Source organism: Stegodyphus dumicola, chromosome X2 (assembly GCF_044657685.1).
Source record: "Stegodyphus dumicola isolate Sdum_Otavi_A_Nest chromosome X2, ASM4465768v1".
NCBI lineage: Eukaryota > Metazoa > Arthropoda > Arachnida > Araneae > Eresidae > Stegodyphus > Stegodyphus dumicola.
Window position 1 is genome coordinate 156,402,038 of NC_140781.1, and position 19,868 is coordinate 156,421,905.

The 19,868-nt window shown below is 34.3% G+C and overlaps 1 protein-coding gene across 1 annotated transcript in view; it reads left to right on the forward strand.

Moving 5' to 3' along the window:
* Positions 1-12,556: 12,556 nt before the first annotated feature.
* Positions 12,557-19,868, forward strand: part of LOC118188810 (LON peptidase N-terminal domain and RING finger protein 3) — a 119,956-nt gene continuing 112,644 nt past the window's right edge. The window contains exon 1 of the mRNA XM_085809038.1: positions 12,557-13,377. Within this exon, the coding sequence (XP_085665164.1) occupies positions 12,792-13,377 (586 nt within the window). The 5' untranslated portion in view covers positions 12,557-12,791. The remainder of the gene's footprint in view (positions 13,378-19,868) is intronic.

Here is a 19,868-nt window from a genome sequence, read left to right on the forward strand (position 1 = left end):
CCACCAAGATGCTCAAGCTAAAATAAAATGACTGGCTCCGGCATCGTTGAAGATATTAACAGCACTTTGTGTTGCACTACACGGGACCAGTGGAGTAGCGAGCATAACTGGCGCCCGGGGCAAACTACCTTTATAGCGCCCCCCTTCCCCGAAAAAAAAAAACACAGCGATATGATGAAAATCTTATTTGGAGACAATTTGAGCGAGCGGCGCCCGGGGCATCATACCCCCTTGCCTGGACGGTTGGGTGAGCGTTGTGTGGAGGGCGCTTTTGGTCAGTTTGACTGCCCTCTGGATGGTCCGAGCGTTGGGCCTCGGCTTTTGGTGCTGGGCGCAAATGTGGCTCCTACACATTGGCTCTAGACAGTGGTGGGCACGGTGCAATACCGATTAACCATTATGGTAAAGGGACAGTGCCCGTGCTCCCCGTTACCTACCTACCTACCCCCTTGCCTCCCCCTCGCTACGCCACTGCACAGGAACCTAGATGCCAGTCCAAAAAACCTTTTAGTATAATGATTTCAGATAGTCGTACATTAATAAAAGCAGGGTCGGCCCTAGACGGTAGGCAGGGTAGGAAACTGCCTACGATGGCAAAATTTAGGGGCTGCCAAACCAATTGAGCTACAACACCAACAACTAAAAAAAACTCAAAAATATATTCCAATTGCCTGAATCTAGAAAATAAAGAAATAATAAACCTATACAAGATTCAAAAGAGAAATAAAAAAAATAGACCTTTTTTTCCGTACTCTTTGTAGATAAGGTGATCAGTGCACTGGAGCCTATGTTTAACCTATTGTATTGTCATAACGAATGTTTTGAGTTTTTATATGATGTCTGGAAATTTAAAGACATGTGTTTGATTGATTCACAAGTATTATGAATTATTGGCACATTGTTAAGGTCTGGAAAACGCCTTAACAGATAATGATTCCTTCGATCTTAACGCTTTAGAATTGGTTGATGAAATAGACCAAAAAGAAGAAGGCCCAGTTGAGGTTTTAAGATCAGATTTAACCAAGGAGGTTAGAATAGAAGGAGGGAGGGTTCGCAGTTTCCTCCACTATCGGGGAATGAAACTCCGCCGAACAAGCGGCGTCCATGTTTGTGACTTCAAAACATTGCATTACGGCAGTGACATGTACGTGTTTCTAAGCTGTTCCGTGCATTTATTTTCCAGTAAAAATATGTTAAATTTATAATGAAATCCCTCGCTATTGTTGAATTTTTGTTTTAAAGTAATAAAGATGATATCCATAATTTACTATGTACAGAAAATTATTAAGAAATAGTTCGAAATCTAAATGCATGCGCATAACATTAAAGCCTTTAAAAAATGATGTTTCTGCATATTTCACGAATTTGCTTAGGTTAGAAAATAAATCTTAATAAAATAAAACAGATTTATGTGAATTCATTGATTTCAGTTTATGCGCATTTCATATTTATTCATCTCAAAGAAACTGCCTTTAATTAAGTTGAATTACAGAAATACACCTATATAAGTTTTTGGATACATCTTTCCACATGTTCAATTGTGTAAATATTTTACTTAATTTTATCACTATACTGCTCAGAAATTTGTAAGTTTATGCAAAAAATTTTTAACAGCAGAACAGTTTATCTTAACTTAAAGAAATGAATAATAATTAATGTATAAAGAAAAGCATTGCTTTATTTAACACCTTTACAATTAATAAAAATAGTAACAATTGATTTCTTACTTTTCATGAAAGTTATAAAACGAATTAACTAAAACGTTCAAATTATACAATTTAAATCCTACCATATAGCATTGTATCTTAAGGAACGAAGATACCAGCTATAAACAGAAACATTAAAATGTATTTAATATATTTTGATTATAGTTATATTAAATAACCTATTAAGTCCTTTTTTTTCACATCTGGAAAGAAAACCACATGACATTGTGATATTTTTTGACATAGTTGTCATATTACATGAAAAAAGAAAATTAATACTTACGTGTGAAAAATAATGCCCGGAATTTTTTTCGAGAATCTATTTGTGCATCCATATGAAATACAAGCTGACATGCTTCAAAAAGAAAAGAAAAAAATGTTGCAATGACAGACTTCCTTGCACAAGTCACGGTGATAACAGGAAGATGGCCGCCAAGCTTCACCGTTTGAGTTGAACCTTCCCTCCTTCTATTCTAACCTCCTTGGATTTAACCCTCCCCATAACTGATGCTACCGACGACAGATCTTTTTCTAAACTAAAAATGATAAAAAATAACTTAAGGACCATGGCTTCTCAAAGTCATTTTAAAGGGTTAGCAATGCTCGCCATTGAACATAAATTGAATAATAAATTAGATCTGAAAAAATAGAAAGAAGATATTCGCGATTATGCAGAATTCCAAAGTTCGTGCGTTTTTATAAAAAAATTCGTAAATATTGTATGAGTGTTATTGTCTTAATTCAATTAGATTAGACTATATTTTTCTGCATTTATTGTTTTTCCGTAAATCTGTTTTCTTTTAATTTAAAGGGGGGCGGCACTTTTCAGGTTTGCCTATGGCGGCAAAATAGCTAGGGCCAACCCTGATAGAAGGTAGGAAACTAAGTTTAATGAAAGCGAAACTGCAGGAGACTCCTTCATTGAAAAAGAAAGAGATTAACATGAGCAAGTGAGAGGAAAAACAAGCCAGGTTCTTGCCGCATGAGCACAGACTGGTGATCTTCACCTAAATACGTTCGAAGCATACACCAAACGTATTTGTGCGAAGAAAGAAACATTAAGAGACTGTACTAAAGCCATCCAAGAATACAAGTTATTATAATTCATAGAGGACATCATTATAATTTTAATAGATTCGAAAATAACTATGGATTTAATATGAAAAAACACTTTAATTTCAGATATGTACAAAGTTTAAAAGCAGTATATTTACAAAAACCGATAGAGCTTATTTTCAAAACAAAACAACTTAATCATAGTTGAGCTGTAGCTGGTATTACTCAAACAAACTCCCACCTTGGAATTTGTAAGATACCTATAAATTGCAACAAAAGTTATAAATCAAGTGTATGGGGAATTTTCACACATCGACCAGCTCTAGTGACAAAAAAAAAAAAAAAAAAAAAAAAAAGGCGGGCTGCATGGTCGCTTTCGTTGTTTTCCCCATGTGTAACTTGTATATGAGCCAGTTTCCCTTAGAAAGTCCTCCACGAAGGCATCCCTCCCTTTAGGTAGATAGCCCTCGTGCGCTTTGCCATAATTAAGTAATCCAATCCAATCCTGGAATAGTCTCAACTTCTCTCCATCAGCTTTTCTCACTCTGGCAAGTCTTGAGGGCCCATCTGCTCCAGAAAAGACTTAAACAACTAATCCTAAAGGCCAGTTGATACGCTTGCCATCAATTTCTTGGAGAACTACCTCCCCAGCTCCCCAGAACGATCTAAAGATTCTTCGCGGCTCTTACCTTTATGAATCAACATTGCTAAATATTCATTCCGAAATCTCATTCTTAAAATCCTGCCGTAATTTTTGTACAAAACGTAATCTTATATTTAAGCTTTTGCTGTCGATTTCGTCTAAATCAGTGATTTCAGTGCTAGAAATACTTTGTAAGAAACAAGTAGGAGTTGATGGCTTCAGACCTTCCGAATTGTCTTCAATACATGTAAGTGGCTTAGAGTTTATTGTAGTTTCGCAGTCACATAGAATAGTTTCCAACTCTTCATAGTCAAGACCTTTTCTGCTCAAAATTCTTCTTAGCATCTCTTTCAACATTCTAATTATGCGGTTCCACCATCCTCCTCACCAGGCAGCTGTTGAAAGGTTAAAATTCCATTTGATTTTCTTGATAGTGGAAAACGACATGATCTTCTTCCAATCTAAATTTCTTAGATCATTTTCTGTGAACCAGTGAAGTATGTACCGTTGTCAGTGTAGATTATACAGTGGTACCTCGACATACGAGTTTAATTCGTTTCGTAACCTTGTTCGTATGTCAAACTGCTCGTATCTCAAAGCAATTTTCCCCATTTAAATTAATTGAAATGCCATTAATCCGTTCCAGCTCCCAAAACACCACCTCAGTTGTTTTTGTTAAGTGTTTTTGAACAAGAGAAATGTATTTACAAGAGGAAACATTTATTTATAAACAACATTTACATATTCTATAAAAACATAATTAAAAGAAAAAGTGAAGTGCTTAAGGAAGCGCTTAATTTTCGTCACGTAGGGATAACCTCCTCCATCTCTGGCTCCTCTTCAAAACTAATTTTTCGTTGAACCACCGTATGCTGCTGCGAATGTAGATTGTGTAACTCCTCGGCTGTCAGCTCCTGAGACTGTTACTCGATGAGTTCGTTCACATCTCTCTCATCCACCTCCAGACCCATGGAGTTTCGCAGAGAAACAAGTCTAGTCTGAGGTGGGAGAAACTGGTAGACGCTGCACACGACACCAACATGCGCGCGCATGTTGCGGTCGTGTGCAGCGGTGTAGTGTGCGATTCCTCTTATCTCAAATCTTACTCTCATCTCAAAGCAAAATATCGCTCGCTCGGCGGCTCGTATTGTAGGGTGTTTCTTAATTTGCATAACAAATTTATTTTACGTTTACCTGTTCTCAACTTCTCAAACTTCCCCTCACATTCTCTCGCCAGGATGTAAATTTTAAGTGAAGGGAACTGAAGTGCTATTTAAACGTGTGATTATCTCAGTTTTATTCAGAGCGTGTTTCGCTAGCCTAGCGCACTTTTAGTTGTTATTTCGCGGTCTCTCGAATAGGCCCTTTGGCCGTTTCCAGTTTAGTATCACGCCGGTTAGATCTCTGTGAGTCCATCTCTTAGGAATAATTTTGAAGTGCGTTCTTGCACTCGTTTAGTTTTAAGACTTTTGATTTGTATTCTAGTCTACGTTTTAGTTATCGCCGCAAGTAGACGGTGTTTTTGTAAAGCACGAAGTCCGTGCTGTCTGTTATTTTGTTTAAGTTAATAAAGGGTTATTTTCACACTTCTTCTGTGCTGGTATTTATTTCACGCCTGTGCGAGAATTCGCCAGGTTCATCGTAGGATCTAAGTTAGTGCATGTGGGCAGTTAGAGATAGATCTTACAGTATCTCAAAACACTCGTATATTAGGGCACTCGTATATCGAGGTACCACTTTATTTACTCTACTTCTTATACCCATATTTCCGTCATATTCTGTCATATTTTCTAGGCCCCATATTTCCGTCAGATCTAATTTAGTAGCATATACAATACTCTCCAAAGATTTCGAGTAGTTTCTTTGTTTACCTTGAAGCGTCCATCCAAATTTTGTTTTAATAGCTATCAAATTGTTATCAATGGCCTCAATTCTCCCAATCAATAATGTGCCAAGATAATCTGCTCCTATTAATAAACCTATTTCAGGCATATATTCTCCTGTATTACTTAAACGTATATTTTTCATTTTCAAATTTGGATAAATATCAGAACACGTGGAATTGTACCACATAGCTTCCTTTAATCCAAAACGGAAATAGTGTACTTGAAATTTGAACACAAGCTTTGTAATGTAATATAGTAGACATTGTTGAACTCTTGTTTAGTTTTACTACCTCCAAAAAGTAGATCAAGAAAGGACTCATCATTTCTTGATCTACTTGTTTCTGTCCTAGTTTCTCCGCAATATCTTTTCTTATGAAAGATCGCTGAGCACCAGTATCCGCGAACGATTCCAGACCTGTCATCATTGATGATTTTCACCAATACAGTTAACAATAATGTTGGCGAATTTTTTGGTGATAAAATTACCTGTGCATCCGATTCAGACTGTTTGTTTTGTTTTGATTGATTTATATTTGGACATATAATGCTATGGTGTTTTTTCTTGCATATACTACTTTGTAGATCTTAGAACTGGGTCCTGTTTTCAAACAGATGAAACACCCTCTTCAATGTTTCCCTTTTCGCCTCCAGTGACATCTCGGCAGCCTTCAAGTATACCGAGGTATTATGGAACGACTTATTACAAAATAAACAATACTTACCATTTTTCTCAGCTCTTTGCTTTCCATTAGCAAGCTGCAGTGGGAATTTTTTCTTTCGGTTTAAATTTTCCAAATTCATGATCATTCGCAAACCCTGATCGAACAAGTTTTAACTGCTCTTCCCCTTCGACTTCCAAACGAAGAAATTCTAATAAGTTTTCTAACATGTTTATCTTGTCTTTATTTTCTACACGGTTATGTATGCCTTCCTGCTCCTAAGAACTTCTGGCAGAGCTGATTCTACTAAAGGATATAACATTGCTTCATATTTTTCAGACGTTACCCCTAAAGTCCCTAATGTTCGCAACTGAGTCTAAGTAAGATTTTCGCCACTTTTCGCTTGCGTTAAAACTAGATTTAAAAGTTCACGAACATAAATTTGAATTAAGATTCATCTTTAGCAAACCGAGATTTCAGCTGTTCAATAGCGTTATAATAGTTTTCGCCAAATGGCGGAAAACTTGCAACTAAATCTTTGGCTGATGAATATTCTTCATTTGCTTGTAAAGTACACTGAAATTTGTCATCTGGATCAATGCTATCATCATCATGAATTTTTTAAAATTGTCCCTAGAATCCTAGCCAATTTTTAATATTACCATCAAAACGTTTCAATTTTAACTTAAAAAGAAGGAAATTTTGCTTAGTTTCATTTACTACACTAGAAATATGGCCCTTTCTTTCAGTGGTTGATAACATTAAATCAACTTTCGTTTTCATTGCAACACACTGATTTCAATAACTTTCCGTTAAATCCATATTCTTAGAAAATTAATCTTCATTAAAGTCTTCCATTTATAGCCACGTTACTTTAACTTTTTCATCTAACTGAAATAATCTGTCATCTTTGTCATTAAAAGTATTAAATACAGCTATCAAACCAATCTTACTTACTACATCATGTTTTAGAACAGTTTCCACTTCTTTCAAAGAAGTTGTAAAAACATCGCCGTAGTTGTGTTCTTTGCCGTTTTAAATCCAAATTATACGCGCTGATGATATCTACGCGCATGTAACTGTTAGGAAGAACAGCCGAGATTCCTGCTTACAAGATACTCTTAAGAAGATTCTTAGCTGGTCTGCTGAAAACAAAGTTGCTTTCTCCTTCGAGAAATCAACACTAATTGACTTCTCCAAGAGGAAGAAAAAATACTCCTTTCCCATCAGCATAGGAGCTCTCAATATTGGATGGAAAAAATAGCATAAAGTACTTGGCGTTATACTCAAACACAACCTCAGTTGGAGAGCTCACGAGGAATATCTGGTTAAAAGTTTAAATAACACTTTAAATTTGATTAAAATCCTGTCCCACCCAACTCAAGGAATGAGAACAAAAAACTAATTAAAGATTATCCAGCAGATCATGATCCCCCAACTCATATACTGATGTGAAATCAGGTGGGGAGAATCTCTCTCCTCCCAAAATAAGTATGATATATATATCAATAAAGCGATTAGAAAAGCCTTAGGGGTAGGACATTTTGCTCCCAATGACGTTATAAGGAGAATTGCAGCTATTCCGCATTATAATAAGATAAAAAATGACAAAGAACATTATCTATCATAAATAAAAAATTTCGGGGAGCCGCCCACTTTTTCCCCGCCACTAGAGGTGGAAGGTTTAAGAAAGAAAGAAAGGATTTAAGGGCAGTCCTTGGCAGCTATGAATCTAAATGGATTTTATATATTAGCGTTGTTCGCCAAAAGAAACGGGTTCCGCCTTGGATAAACTTTAGCAAGTTGTGTAACACCTATTTAAAGAATCTTCACGATTTTGTCACTGATTACGCTCCTTTTATCAAAAATTTGACTGCGGATTTCAAAGCAGAAAACGTATGGGGCTCAGACGGTTCCAAAAACTTGGAGGGAGTCGGATTTGGAATAACAAATCTACAAAATACCGTGAACAGAGCCATCAAAATTGAAAGAAACGCTTCTATATACACCGCGGAAGTTTCAGCAATTTGGTACACTTTGAAAATATCTAGCTAACCTTTCCGAAGCGGCGATAATTTCCACTCACTGCCTTGGGGCAGTAGAAGCCAATGCCTCCTTCAAAGATTCAATAACAACATAATTGAGAATATTCGATATGAAATTTACAAAAATATTCCAAATAGTAAGATTATAATTTGCTAGATACCTGGTCACAAAGACATCAAGATCAACGAAAGGGCAGATTTTTTTTGCCAAAATAGACGGATAATTCACGCAATACTCTGATCCTTCATATTTATACATGGCAGGATATCAAAAAAGAAATTAAACAAGACAAGGACGGGGAACTTGAAACTATCTGGCAGAATGCCAAGCATAATTGTCATTTTAAAAATGTATTAAACACCAAATAAAATACCTTAATATTAATTGACCTGACTAAAGGAAAATGGAATGTAAAATTAACAAAATCCTCACTCGAAGTATCCTCACGAACTACCTTAAATTCAAGTTAAAACTTTCAAATACTCCTTTTTTTATACGTAAATTGCCAAGTACGAGATGATTTTGAGCACAGACTGAGTGAGTGTCAAAAATACAATCATCTAAGGAACTATACTGCCAAATTGTTTGATAAAGAGGACATTCAATACTTCCCTCCTGCAGAATTAGTAAACAATTCCAATCTAAGAATTCCGAAATTGGGTTGTTTACTCACCAACTTCTTCTAACTTACCGAGCCTCACGGATTGGAGGAAACGGCGTTCGCCAAAGTCCTCATCTCCTTTCTTCTTGCTTAAAAGCAAGATTGCTACTGAAATCCAAATTATCTATAGTTCTATTGCTCGGACGTCAGAACTTTAAAAGATTAAAAAATAACTATAGATTTAATATGAAAAAACACTTTAATTGCAGATATTTACAAAGTTAAGAAGCAGTATATTTACAAAACCGATAGAGCTTATTTCAAAACATAGCAATTTAAACAGAGTTGAGTTGTAGCTGGTATAAGTCAAACCAATTCGCTCAGGCGGCTGCTGCCAGTTTAACCGTCAGTCCTTACCGTTAACTGAGACGTGAAATTAGCAACCGGCTCATGAATAAAAGATCGTTATTTACGGGCGTGTCGTGAATAGGGCAAAGAATATGTATTGTTAAGAAGGAAAACTTCTCCGCAGCAGTGACTCCGTCCGAACGTCGAGGGAAATAGTTGCGCATGCGCGAAATATCTGTCGTCAAAGCTCGAAGCCGGCGTCGAAGTTCGAGGCCGATGCTATTCGTACCAGCGGTGCCATTAGTCACTTAAGCTCTTCGCCCCAACATTAACCACGCAAGCGCATTGAGTTGTCTGATCCACCATTTGAACCCAATCGAAAGAAACAAATTCTACGTACGCGAACTGCGTAAGTGTTGCAGTGAATTTTCTTTTTAAAGTCGGGTTACTACCATGGCGTAGTTTATCATTTTTTAAGCGTTGGCGACTTTCAAAAGTTTAGAAAGGAAAATGGTTTCCTTTTCTTATACAGTCCATAATCCGGAATGATCTATAATCCGGACCTCAAAGCTACAAAACGCATAATGCATTTACGCATGCGCATATGCATTTACGCATGCACATAATACGTTTACGCATGCGCATTTAATGTATAACGGTCGGTATAAGCTAAGCTAAAATTATCTAATTATCTATTTCAGTTCATGTTGCAGATTGCGTTGTTCCTTAAACTTCTAATTTGATCCAGCTTATTATTTTTTGCAGACTGTTATTACTACGGCAATTTTATAAAAACTAAGCTTAAACTTTCGATTATATCAAAAAGAATTTCCGATTCTGGAACTGCTAAAGGATCTACAAAACAAAAGCATGTTTCGATGTCCATCAAACAAAAAGTGGAATTGCTGCAAAAAATGGATAAAGGCATATCCTTTGTTTCTCTAACCATTCCGAAATCTATTTATCAATTTCACGCTGCTCTGCTTTGCGCATGCGCGCGTTGAAAGAAATCTTTAATAAAGTAAACAAATAAATATTAAGCTTTTTTTGTAAATTTTGATACCCTTTAGATCATAATTGCTCTTTATTTCATAAATTACGGTTTCATATTTTTAATTTTATAATTTCTGCATGCCATCTTACCAGATTTAAACTGATGATCTATAATCTGGAAAAAACGATAATCCGAAATCACCGAAGTCCCGACGAGTCCTTTTGACTGTATATATTAAAAGAAGGAACACAGTTCCTTTTAATAAAGTATATATAAAAAGGGCAGATTTTTATGTTCACAATGTTTATGGTTTTCCTGAACGGTTGGAATAGTTTAAATGACTGATTTGAGGGGGGGGGACGAAACCTTGTTTACATGTTTTGTACTTCTTAGAATACATTTAGCTTCAAAGATGTGTTTTGCGCAATCAAGACTTTAGTTCATTTCTCTTTGAAAATTTCCGTCCGAGAAAAGATAATAAAAATTAGACAGAGGATTTCTGTGTTGAAAATTTACACATGAAATAAGTTAAAAGCGATTATATCAACTATTAAATAAACAATTAATCATATAATACTGGTTATTAACAATTTTGTATGCCTGTTTGTTTATTTTATGGAAATACTTGGCATTTTCAGGACACAAAAAGTATTTCAAAGAAGTTTGAAATATTAGTACAAGCACATTAATAAATTAAATTGAAATAAATAATTGCATGCAATTTAAAAGACTGTCAATATATTAAAGATTTTTTAACTAATTACACGTCCTAGCTTGCAATTAGAACTATTATTAAACCTCTACTTTATCTAATCATTTCCTGAACATTATCATGTATATAGATTGAGTGGTGAACTGTTAACTTGGTGTTGGTGTCTTGCTGGTGAACTGTTAACAACCTTTTCTATTGCTGAGTTAGGGTTAAAAACCTTCGCTCTCGCTAACGCCTGCCTTACGGAAATTGGCGTAAAATGCTGGTACCTGAGCTGATTGAGCGCATGCGCGAACGTAGATGGTGTATGAACGTAGGTGGTGTGAACCGACGGTGCGATTAGCCACTACGAAAGTTCAAAGGTCACGTATATCAAAAGTTCATAAAATGAACTTCGTTTAAAATTTGTTAAAACATTAAAGGAAAAGAAAATAATTTTTCGCGCAAGTAAATTAAGAAGTTATTTTGAGGGATTAGTTATTTTGAGCAAAAAAAGTGCGAAAATCCGAGTTTAAATTATTGCGAAAGTCAAAGAAGAAACGTTTTGTAAAGAACGTTTCTTCTTAAAAGGTGTTCCTCAATTCCCTATACACATCACGAAAGAGTAAAGTCTCCCCGCCAGGTTCCGTCGCCAAATCCCTTGGCAAATTTTCCAGCGGCGAAATAGCAGACTGGCTTACATTACGTCTATGGAATCTTTCCTTCTTTACGTAGACTTTCTTTGAATAGGGCCCTTACTTTCATTACTTACTCATTAAGTTTACTTACTTTCCTTAAGTTTAATGAAAAAGAAACTGCAGGAGACTCCTTCATTAAAAAAGGTAGAGATTAACATGAGCAAGTGAAAGGGAAAACTGGCCAGGTTCTTGCCGCATGAGCACAGACTTGTGATCTTCACCTAAATACGTTCTCAGCATACATCAATGTTATTTCATTCATTATTTATTTATATTGCTGGGATAATTGTTATTTGTGGGAAGAAAGAAATAAAAAGAGATTGTACTATGCCATCAAGAATACCAGTTATTATAATTTATAGAGGATGTCCTTATAATAAATGAGTGTTAGTAACTGGAGGAAGTAAAGTATGCTGAAAAATTAGAGGACAGAGAGCAAAGCAAGTACGAGGGGAAAAGGAGATTATTCCATTAAGAAAGTTCATTCATTTTAATGAAGAAGTGTTGCATAACCAGTAAGATAAAAAGCAAAGAAAATTGCTAAGGTTTCTTTGAAGACGGTTCAGTGACGAGATAATATGCGCAAAAATAAAGGCCCCGCCTCCCACTGAGAAGACAGTCCTTCACTAAATTTAGAAAGTTATTTACGAGACTAAAATTAGGCCGATTATTATGGAACATGCACGCAGGCAAGTAGACAGATGTTTTGTTTTGCTTTCGTTAGTTTTTCTGCACGCAGGGCGAAAAATCAAGCCTAGATGAGAAGGAAAGATATATAGACAGGGTCATTTCAGAGGAAAAAGTTGCGTATATTTTTATATGAATTTGAAAGGCTGTATAACGTAGATTGGACCAAACATGAAAAGCAAAAGGTCCAACGTCCTTGAATTGATAATAGTGTGGTGTGTCTTGACTTTATCTTTTTATATATATTAGACAAGTGTTAATTTAGAAATTTTATACTGAGCTCATCTGCGTTAATAAGACAGTAACGCCGTAAATAGTGTAAAACAAAAGCAAATATAAATTTCATGATTTTTCTCAGATCTATTTATGCATAGGCATGCACACAGACGCATATCAAGTGCAGTGGAAAAATCTTGGTTAAAGTAGCAAACTTAGAACTTGCTCTCTTCCGCAAGTTGGGCGATGTGGCCAATATTTCTGTGACGTAGCCATGACGATTGCGTTATGTAAGTGCCTTTTTAAACATTGACATAACGAGGGCGCTAGTTGTGATCAGTGTCAATTGAGCGTCTGCTTTTATCGGGAGAAGCGGAGTGCGAAACGCTAAAGTATTTGTTATATAATTACAATGTATAAAGTATCTGTTTTATTGTGAAATCGAATGGTAATGCTTATCTATGGTAGTAATTGTCACGTTCTTAACATGTTCTGTTGTGTGATCGAATTGGAACCTAAGTGGCCTATTTCTGAACGAAAATATTCATATATCCAATGTAATGCAATGCAGAGATTGTAGCAATTTTCGAAGTATGGGAGAATCCGATCTGCAAGCGAGTGTGAGTAGAAGTCAAACAGAATGTGAAAATCTTGAAAACCCTGTTGTGGGAAATGTGGGTAAAATTGATATATTGGGCGATCTTCTGAAATCTAATTTAAAGTATGGGCAGGTGCATGAAGCATTAAATACTTGCATACGAGCTTACAGTTCGGGTTTCCCCGATTCTAATTCACAGTATTTAGAAATATTATTGGACGGTGTGGCCAAGAAAGCAAGGGATAAATTATACAAGAATGCAAAGTTAAGTCTCTTGTGTTCTTTATGCTATGGTGTGTTGACAGATCCTGTCACACTCAAATGTGGCCACACTTTTTCAAAGAAATGTATCGTCAAAGCTATGAAAGATGATTACTTTGAATGTGTGAAGTGTGGTAAATCATACAGCTGTGATTATTTAATAGAGTTAAGAAATAATGTTATCATCTCTACTGTGCTTGAAAAGTATTCGGAAACCAAGAATTCGAGCATTAAGAAAAGTGTTGAAACATCCGGGGTGCAGGAGCAAACGCAAGAGAAAATACGTGGTAAGTTATGAATATTTATTTTAAAATTCTTTCACAAGTATTACGTTTTAGAATTTCTTTTAACGTAATAATTTTCAGTAACTTTCAGTAGGGCAGACAGCCCTCGAGGCTTTGCCATAATCACATAAACGAGACTAAACCAATAACTTTCAGTTTTGTGCATTTTAGCTATGGATGTTTCTAATAATAATTTTATATAAGTCTTGAACCTTTCTGTATGGTACACACAAGATCTTTAGATGTTTTAGGTATGCAGAACTGTTTTTATTATTATTATTATTTATTTTTTAAGAACTCCAAAATGATATAATTCTCTTTCATACTACACGAACATATATATTAAGGCCTTTAAAGCTATAATGGTTTTATAACGGGTTAAAATTTAGAATATGTTGGTACTGCTTGACAGCTTGCTACTCAATTTCAATTTTTATGTGCAAAATTAGTAAAGATTTTTATTTTTAATTCACTAAAAGATGAGAAAGATTCTGCTTAGTGGAGATCATAGCATCCAGTAAATGCATTTCATCCATATTTGTTATAGGGTAAAATTTACAAAATAAAGTTTACAAAAGGAAATATTTACAGGTTGTACATTTACAATGAATTGTAAATAATACTATGGAAAGCATTTAATTTTATATGTTATGCTTCAGGAGATCATACGTCATATTTCAGTGTGAAACAAATTTCTACTTGTTTTTTTATGGTTTTTAAAATATATCAGCTACAGATTTTAAAAAATTAACATGTTTAAATTTATTTATTTTAAAATTTTATTCTTAGTTTCATGTAAATATTATTGTCTGATTTCAACAGAAATATAGCAACACTGAGATAATTATTTAATTTTCTATGTAAAACGTAACACATTTTCATTTGTGGTAACTTGCAACATTAATGTAATATTTAAAAATATGTGAAATTTTTGTGTGAAGTTTCTTATGTAAGCAGGTTAATCTTTGGATTATGGTAACTTGTCGATTTTTTGGCGAAAATTTGGCGACCAACCCTGCTACAGCAACCATTTTGTTTTTCACGAAGTAAAGGCATGGTTTTTTTAAAAAATTTTTATTTATTTTTTATACTTAACGTTTTTCTCCAACAATCTGCTAGCCAAATTACGCTTGTGCTAGAACTTTAATGGAACAAATGTGCTTAATCATGACAAAGATTAGGTGTGAAATTGGCAGAAAGTGAAGAATCGCAAACTGCTTGCCGCATTTTTAAGAATTGCACATATACGGTATCCATGTACACATCGTCCTATTTTCACTTAAAAAAAAAATCTCAGAATTGCACAAAAATGGCCTTGTGCACACTCTTGACTTTATCCACGTACACTGCTAAAGTCCTAGCTGCTAACCTTTATCGCCTTACCAAAATGTCGCCAAACTACCTGTTACTATATTCCAAAGATTAGTCAAATTGCAGGTATCCATGTACACCTCGTCCTATTTTCACTTAAAAAAACATCTCAGAATTGCACAAAAATGGCATTGTGCACACTCTTGACTTTATCCATGTACACTGCTAAAGTCCTAGCTGCTAACCTTTATCGCCTTACCAAAATGTCGCCAAACTACCTGTTACCATATTCCAAAGATTAGTCAAATTACAAAACATAACTGAATGGATGCCTGCATCGCTATTTCGCTACCGAGTTATCACTAAAGCATAATTTCATCTCGTGGTTGTTCAAACATAATTTTCTATAATATCCTTTTCTATGGAAAAATTCGCGGTAAACTGCAAAATCGCCCACTTATTTGTTTGCCGCTTTTTACAATGCTGCAAACAATTGGATTTTTTGTCAATTTTCTTTTACTTTTAAAGTGAAAATAGGTCGATGTGTACATAGATAAAGTCAAGGGTGTGCACAGTGCCATTTTTGTGCAATTCTGGGATTTTTTTTAAAAGTGAAAATAGGTCGATGTGTACATGGATACAGAGTATGTGCAATTCTTAAAAATGCGTCAAGCAGTGGGTGATTCTGCACTTTACTCAAAATTCTATTGCAGATTTTTCGTCATGGGCAATTCCCAAATTATTAAATCCATAAGATATCAAAAAAGGATTTAAAAATGAAACTAGTATTTCAATGGCATCATTAGAAATATAGAATTATATAAACTTACACAATCTGAAATCAGCACATACGCTAGATTTGGTGCGCTGTTAAATGGGCGTGTTTGCTAGATTTGGCGCTTTTGCGCATACATTGTCGCTTCCAATTTTTTTACAGTCCTCAAAACGGAATAGTACCATTTAAACTTTACAACACTACTTTATACATAAGTTTGTAACCCAAAAGTGAGGGAAATAATTAAATATATATATATAAAAAAAGATAAACACAATATTAAACAGATTAAATAGATTAAAATGTAATTTAATTTTATTGTACCTGTATAAAAGAGACAGCATAAGGGGAAAAAGATGAGGAATTGTTTGTTATTGTGATTAGATGCCAGATTTCCTTCTGTAAAAGCATCAGGTCCGTGGAATGTATCTTCTTTTATATTTTGTGTGTGCCACTTGATTCTGCTTGAGATTCACTGGACCTCTGTTTCACTCAAAATTATGTAGTATGATTTGTTGTTGCCTAGATTTTAAAATGTTATTAAACTGGGGCATGCCATTGTCATTAAACATGCTTATGCAGCAGTTTGCTACCATTTTATTGCTATGTGAATACTTAGCACAAATTTTGGACTAGAGTTATTTTTCTTCCTTCCACTTCTTCTGAAGACATTTCTTCCACAGTAGCCTTCTGTTGTTAATTCTCAAGTTGACGTAATTCTTTTTTTGGCTGATCTTTGGAATGTGGTAACAGGTAGTTAGGCAACAGTTTGGAGGCGATAAAGGTTACTAACTAGGACTTTGGGAATAATGTGAGAAGTACTCAGTTCCGATTACGCATTATTTTGTGTGAGGGAAATGAGAGATCATGAGATATGTCATGTGACATTAATGGACAAATCACTGTTCTTTAATCGGAAAAGGGGGTAAATTTGTAAAAATATCTGCTGTACAGCATTAGTTTCATTCTATATTCTGTGAAACAGTGTTGTTTAATATTTGGATCCCATGGCCCTATATAAAGTAAATCCGAAATTTTTATTGCCTCTATGTGTAATTGAAAAGAACTGCTTAATTGCGGATAAGTATGAATGTCCAACATGTGGGTATGAAATGAGATTGTGTGAAAGGAAGGATATTACAGATAAGTTTGAATGGCGGTGCAAGAAATCTGGTGAAAATGGACATTTTGTGATCCGCCATACACTCAAGATTCTGTAGAAGATTAGGTAAGTTAGTATTTTTAATTATTTGAGGATATTATTTTTATGCATTGTTCTAAATATAAGGAGTAAATACATTAATATGGTATTATTGAAAAATTGTTATTAGCAATGATTTAGTTTAAAGTAATTAGGATTGTAAGCTAATTTTTATTAATTTAATGTATGTGCTTATTTATATCTTAAGTAGTGTTTTTTTAATTTAATTATATTTTAATTTAATGATCATGATTTTGAGAGTTATATCTTTGTAGTATTTTGGAATACGTTTGAGTAGAAGTAAATGTGCATGGAAAGAATTTAAGTATTTGACACTAAGTATTTGGAACCATTTTTAATGTATGCGTTAGAAATTGGTAGGTGAGGTTTATAATATATAATTTAGAGGGAAAAGTTTTTGGATATTTTATTTATTTTATACGTGCAGATGTTCATCCTTGGAAAGGGTATATACTTTTTCGCGATCGGGTAATTTCATATATGTCCTTTTTACCGAATTTAAAGATTCACAAAATTTTCATGCATTTTTGTGAAATTTTTCTAATTTATGAGAAAAAAGCAATGTACATGGATATAGTGAAGAGTGTGCGCAATGCCATTTTTGTGCAAATCTGGGATTTTTTTTAAGTAAAAATAAGTCGACGTGTACATGGTTTAATTATATTTTAATTAAATGATAGTTATTTTGTGAATTGTATGTTTGTAGCAATTTGGTATACGTTTCAGTGGAAGTAAACGTGCATGGAAATAATTTAAATATTTGAGACTAAGTATTTGTAACCATTTTTAATGTTTTGTTATAGATTCGTTGGTGACGTTTATAATAGATAATTTAGAGATAAAAGTTTTTGGATATTTTATTTATTTTATATGTGCAAATGTTCATCTTTGGAAAGGGTATATACTTTTTCGCAATCAGGTAATTTCATATATGCCCTTTTTACCGAATTTAAAGATTCGCAAAATTTTCATGCATTTTCGTGAAATTTTTCTAATTTATGAGAAAAAAGCAGTGTACATGGATATAGTGAAGAGTGTGCGCAATGCCATTTTTGTGCAATTCTGGGATGTTTTTTTAAGTAAAAATAAGTCAACGTGTACATGGTTTAATTATATTTTAATTAAATGATAGTTATTTTGTAAATTATATGTTTGTAGCAATTTGGTATACGTTTGAGTGGAAGTAAACGTGTATGGAAATAATTTAAATATTTGACACTAAGTATTTGTAACCATTTTTAATGTTTTGTTATAGATTCGTTGGTGACGTTTATAATAGATAATTTAGAGGTAAAAGGTTTTGGATATTTTATTTATATTATACGTGGAAATGTTCATCCTTGGCTAGGATATATAATTTTTCACGATCAGGTAATTTCATATATGTGCTTTTTTTACCGAGTTTAAAAGATTCACAAAATTTTTCTGCATTTTTGTGCAAATTTTTGTAATTTATGAGAAAATAGCAGTTTAGATGGATAAAGTCAAGAGTGTGCACAGCAATTTTGGGATTTTTTTTAAGTAAAAATAAGTCGACGTGTACATGGTTACTATGTATGTGCGATTCTGCACTTTTCCCTAATTTTGCAGTGAATATTTGTCATGATTAAGCAGTTTTGTTCCATAAAATTTCTAGCATAAGTGTAATTCGGCTAGTAGATTGTTGGAAAAAGTGTTGAGTAAATAAAAAGAAAAGAAACATGTCTTTACTTCGGGAAGACAAAATGGCGGCGAAAAAAAAACAGAGGGTTGCTGTAGCAGAGTTGGTCGCCAAATTTTCGCCAAAAAATCGCCAAGTTACCATAATCCAAAGATCAACCCTTTTTTTTTGTTGAGCTCATTTTTATGGTTCTCTAGTAATTTCTCCACTATTTAGTGTTTATTAGAAACACAATATCATACATCAAAGGAAAGGCCTAAGTGCTGACTCTTTTTGCTACCCAAACCACTATATTGTGTTTATTAGAAACACAATATCATACATCAAAGGAAAGGCCTAAGTGCTGACTCTTTTTGCTACCCAATGTGATCATAATTTCCTCCTGGACAAATGTATGGTGTTGTAAGTCATTTGCTGCCAAGCTTTGTTAATGAGAGCTAAGCACTTGACAAAATTAAAATGATGTTTACAGAAGGCTTTGAGTGTTAAATATATAGCTTAGGTTACCTCAAAACAGCTTTGGAAATCATATGTTGCTGACTTGTTTGCTCATAACTTGAGACAATTTGTCATTGGAAGCATTTTTTATTTAGTTGACTTGTTTGTAAACCGGATTATTTGTCAAGTGAGGTGTTCATGATCGGAAGTTCCACTTTATTTAGATTTGGAATAACAGACACAGTCTGAAACTTCCGTAAATATTTCTTTCACCGTGGAAGTTCTTTAAGTAATGATTCTTGTGATGAAATTCTTTCATGTTGTTTTAGAAAGGCAGTGGATATTAATTTAGAAGTCAAACAACAAAAATCAGCATTATATTTGCAAATTTTCCCGGGACTAGTTTCAGTGGTTTTACCGAATCATCACCCTCATCTGTCAAAGTGCAAATGAACGGGATAAGATAAGGTAAGAATGGCTAGACAGGAGTTAAGTTATTCGGGCCATCTGTTGATGAAACAAGAAAACTAAAATATAATTTCCTTAAACGCTGAAGGTAGAAATAGATTGAAATTAGGGTCGTTAACTAATTTTTGAATGTGAAACACCTCTGGAAAGTCTAATTCACCAGTGGAAGGTGTTTTTAGAATAATTTTGGCTGCAGAAAAATGGAAATGTGATTTTTGGACCAACAATGCTCAGCAACAGAGGACTTCTGTGTTTCCTTTTTCCCAACATCCTCATGTTCTTTAATTAGATATTATGAGGCTCTCTTAGTTTGACCAGTTTAAATTAAACCATACTGGCAAGGAATCCTGTAAGTACACATGAATTCATATCTGGAATGGGGTCCTTAAGTATGGAACTTGAAATTTTATTGATAGAATAAACTACTCGAAAGTTAAATTTCTGTAAACTATGTGCAATTTTATAGCTAATTGATGGAAAGCGAGGAATGAAAACAGAATTCTTATAATCTCTTAAAACAAGAAGGTGCCTTTCGTGTATTATTGAGGTGAGAATTTTTTAACTGCTTGGTTAATAATGTTGGGTGAAAAGCCCCTGTCAATAGCTACTGCTTTTAAATA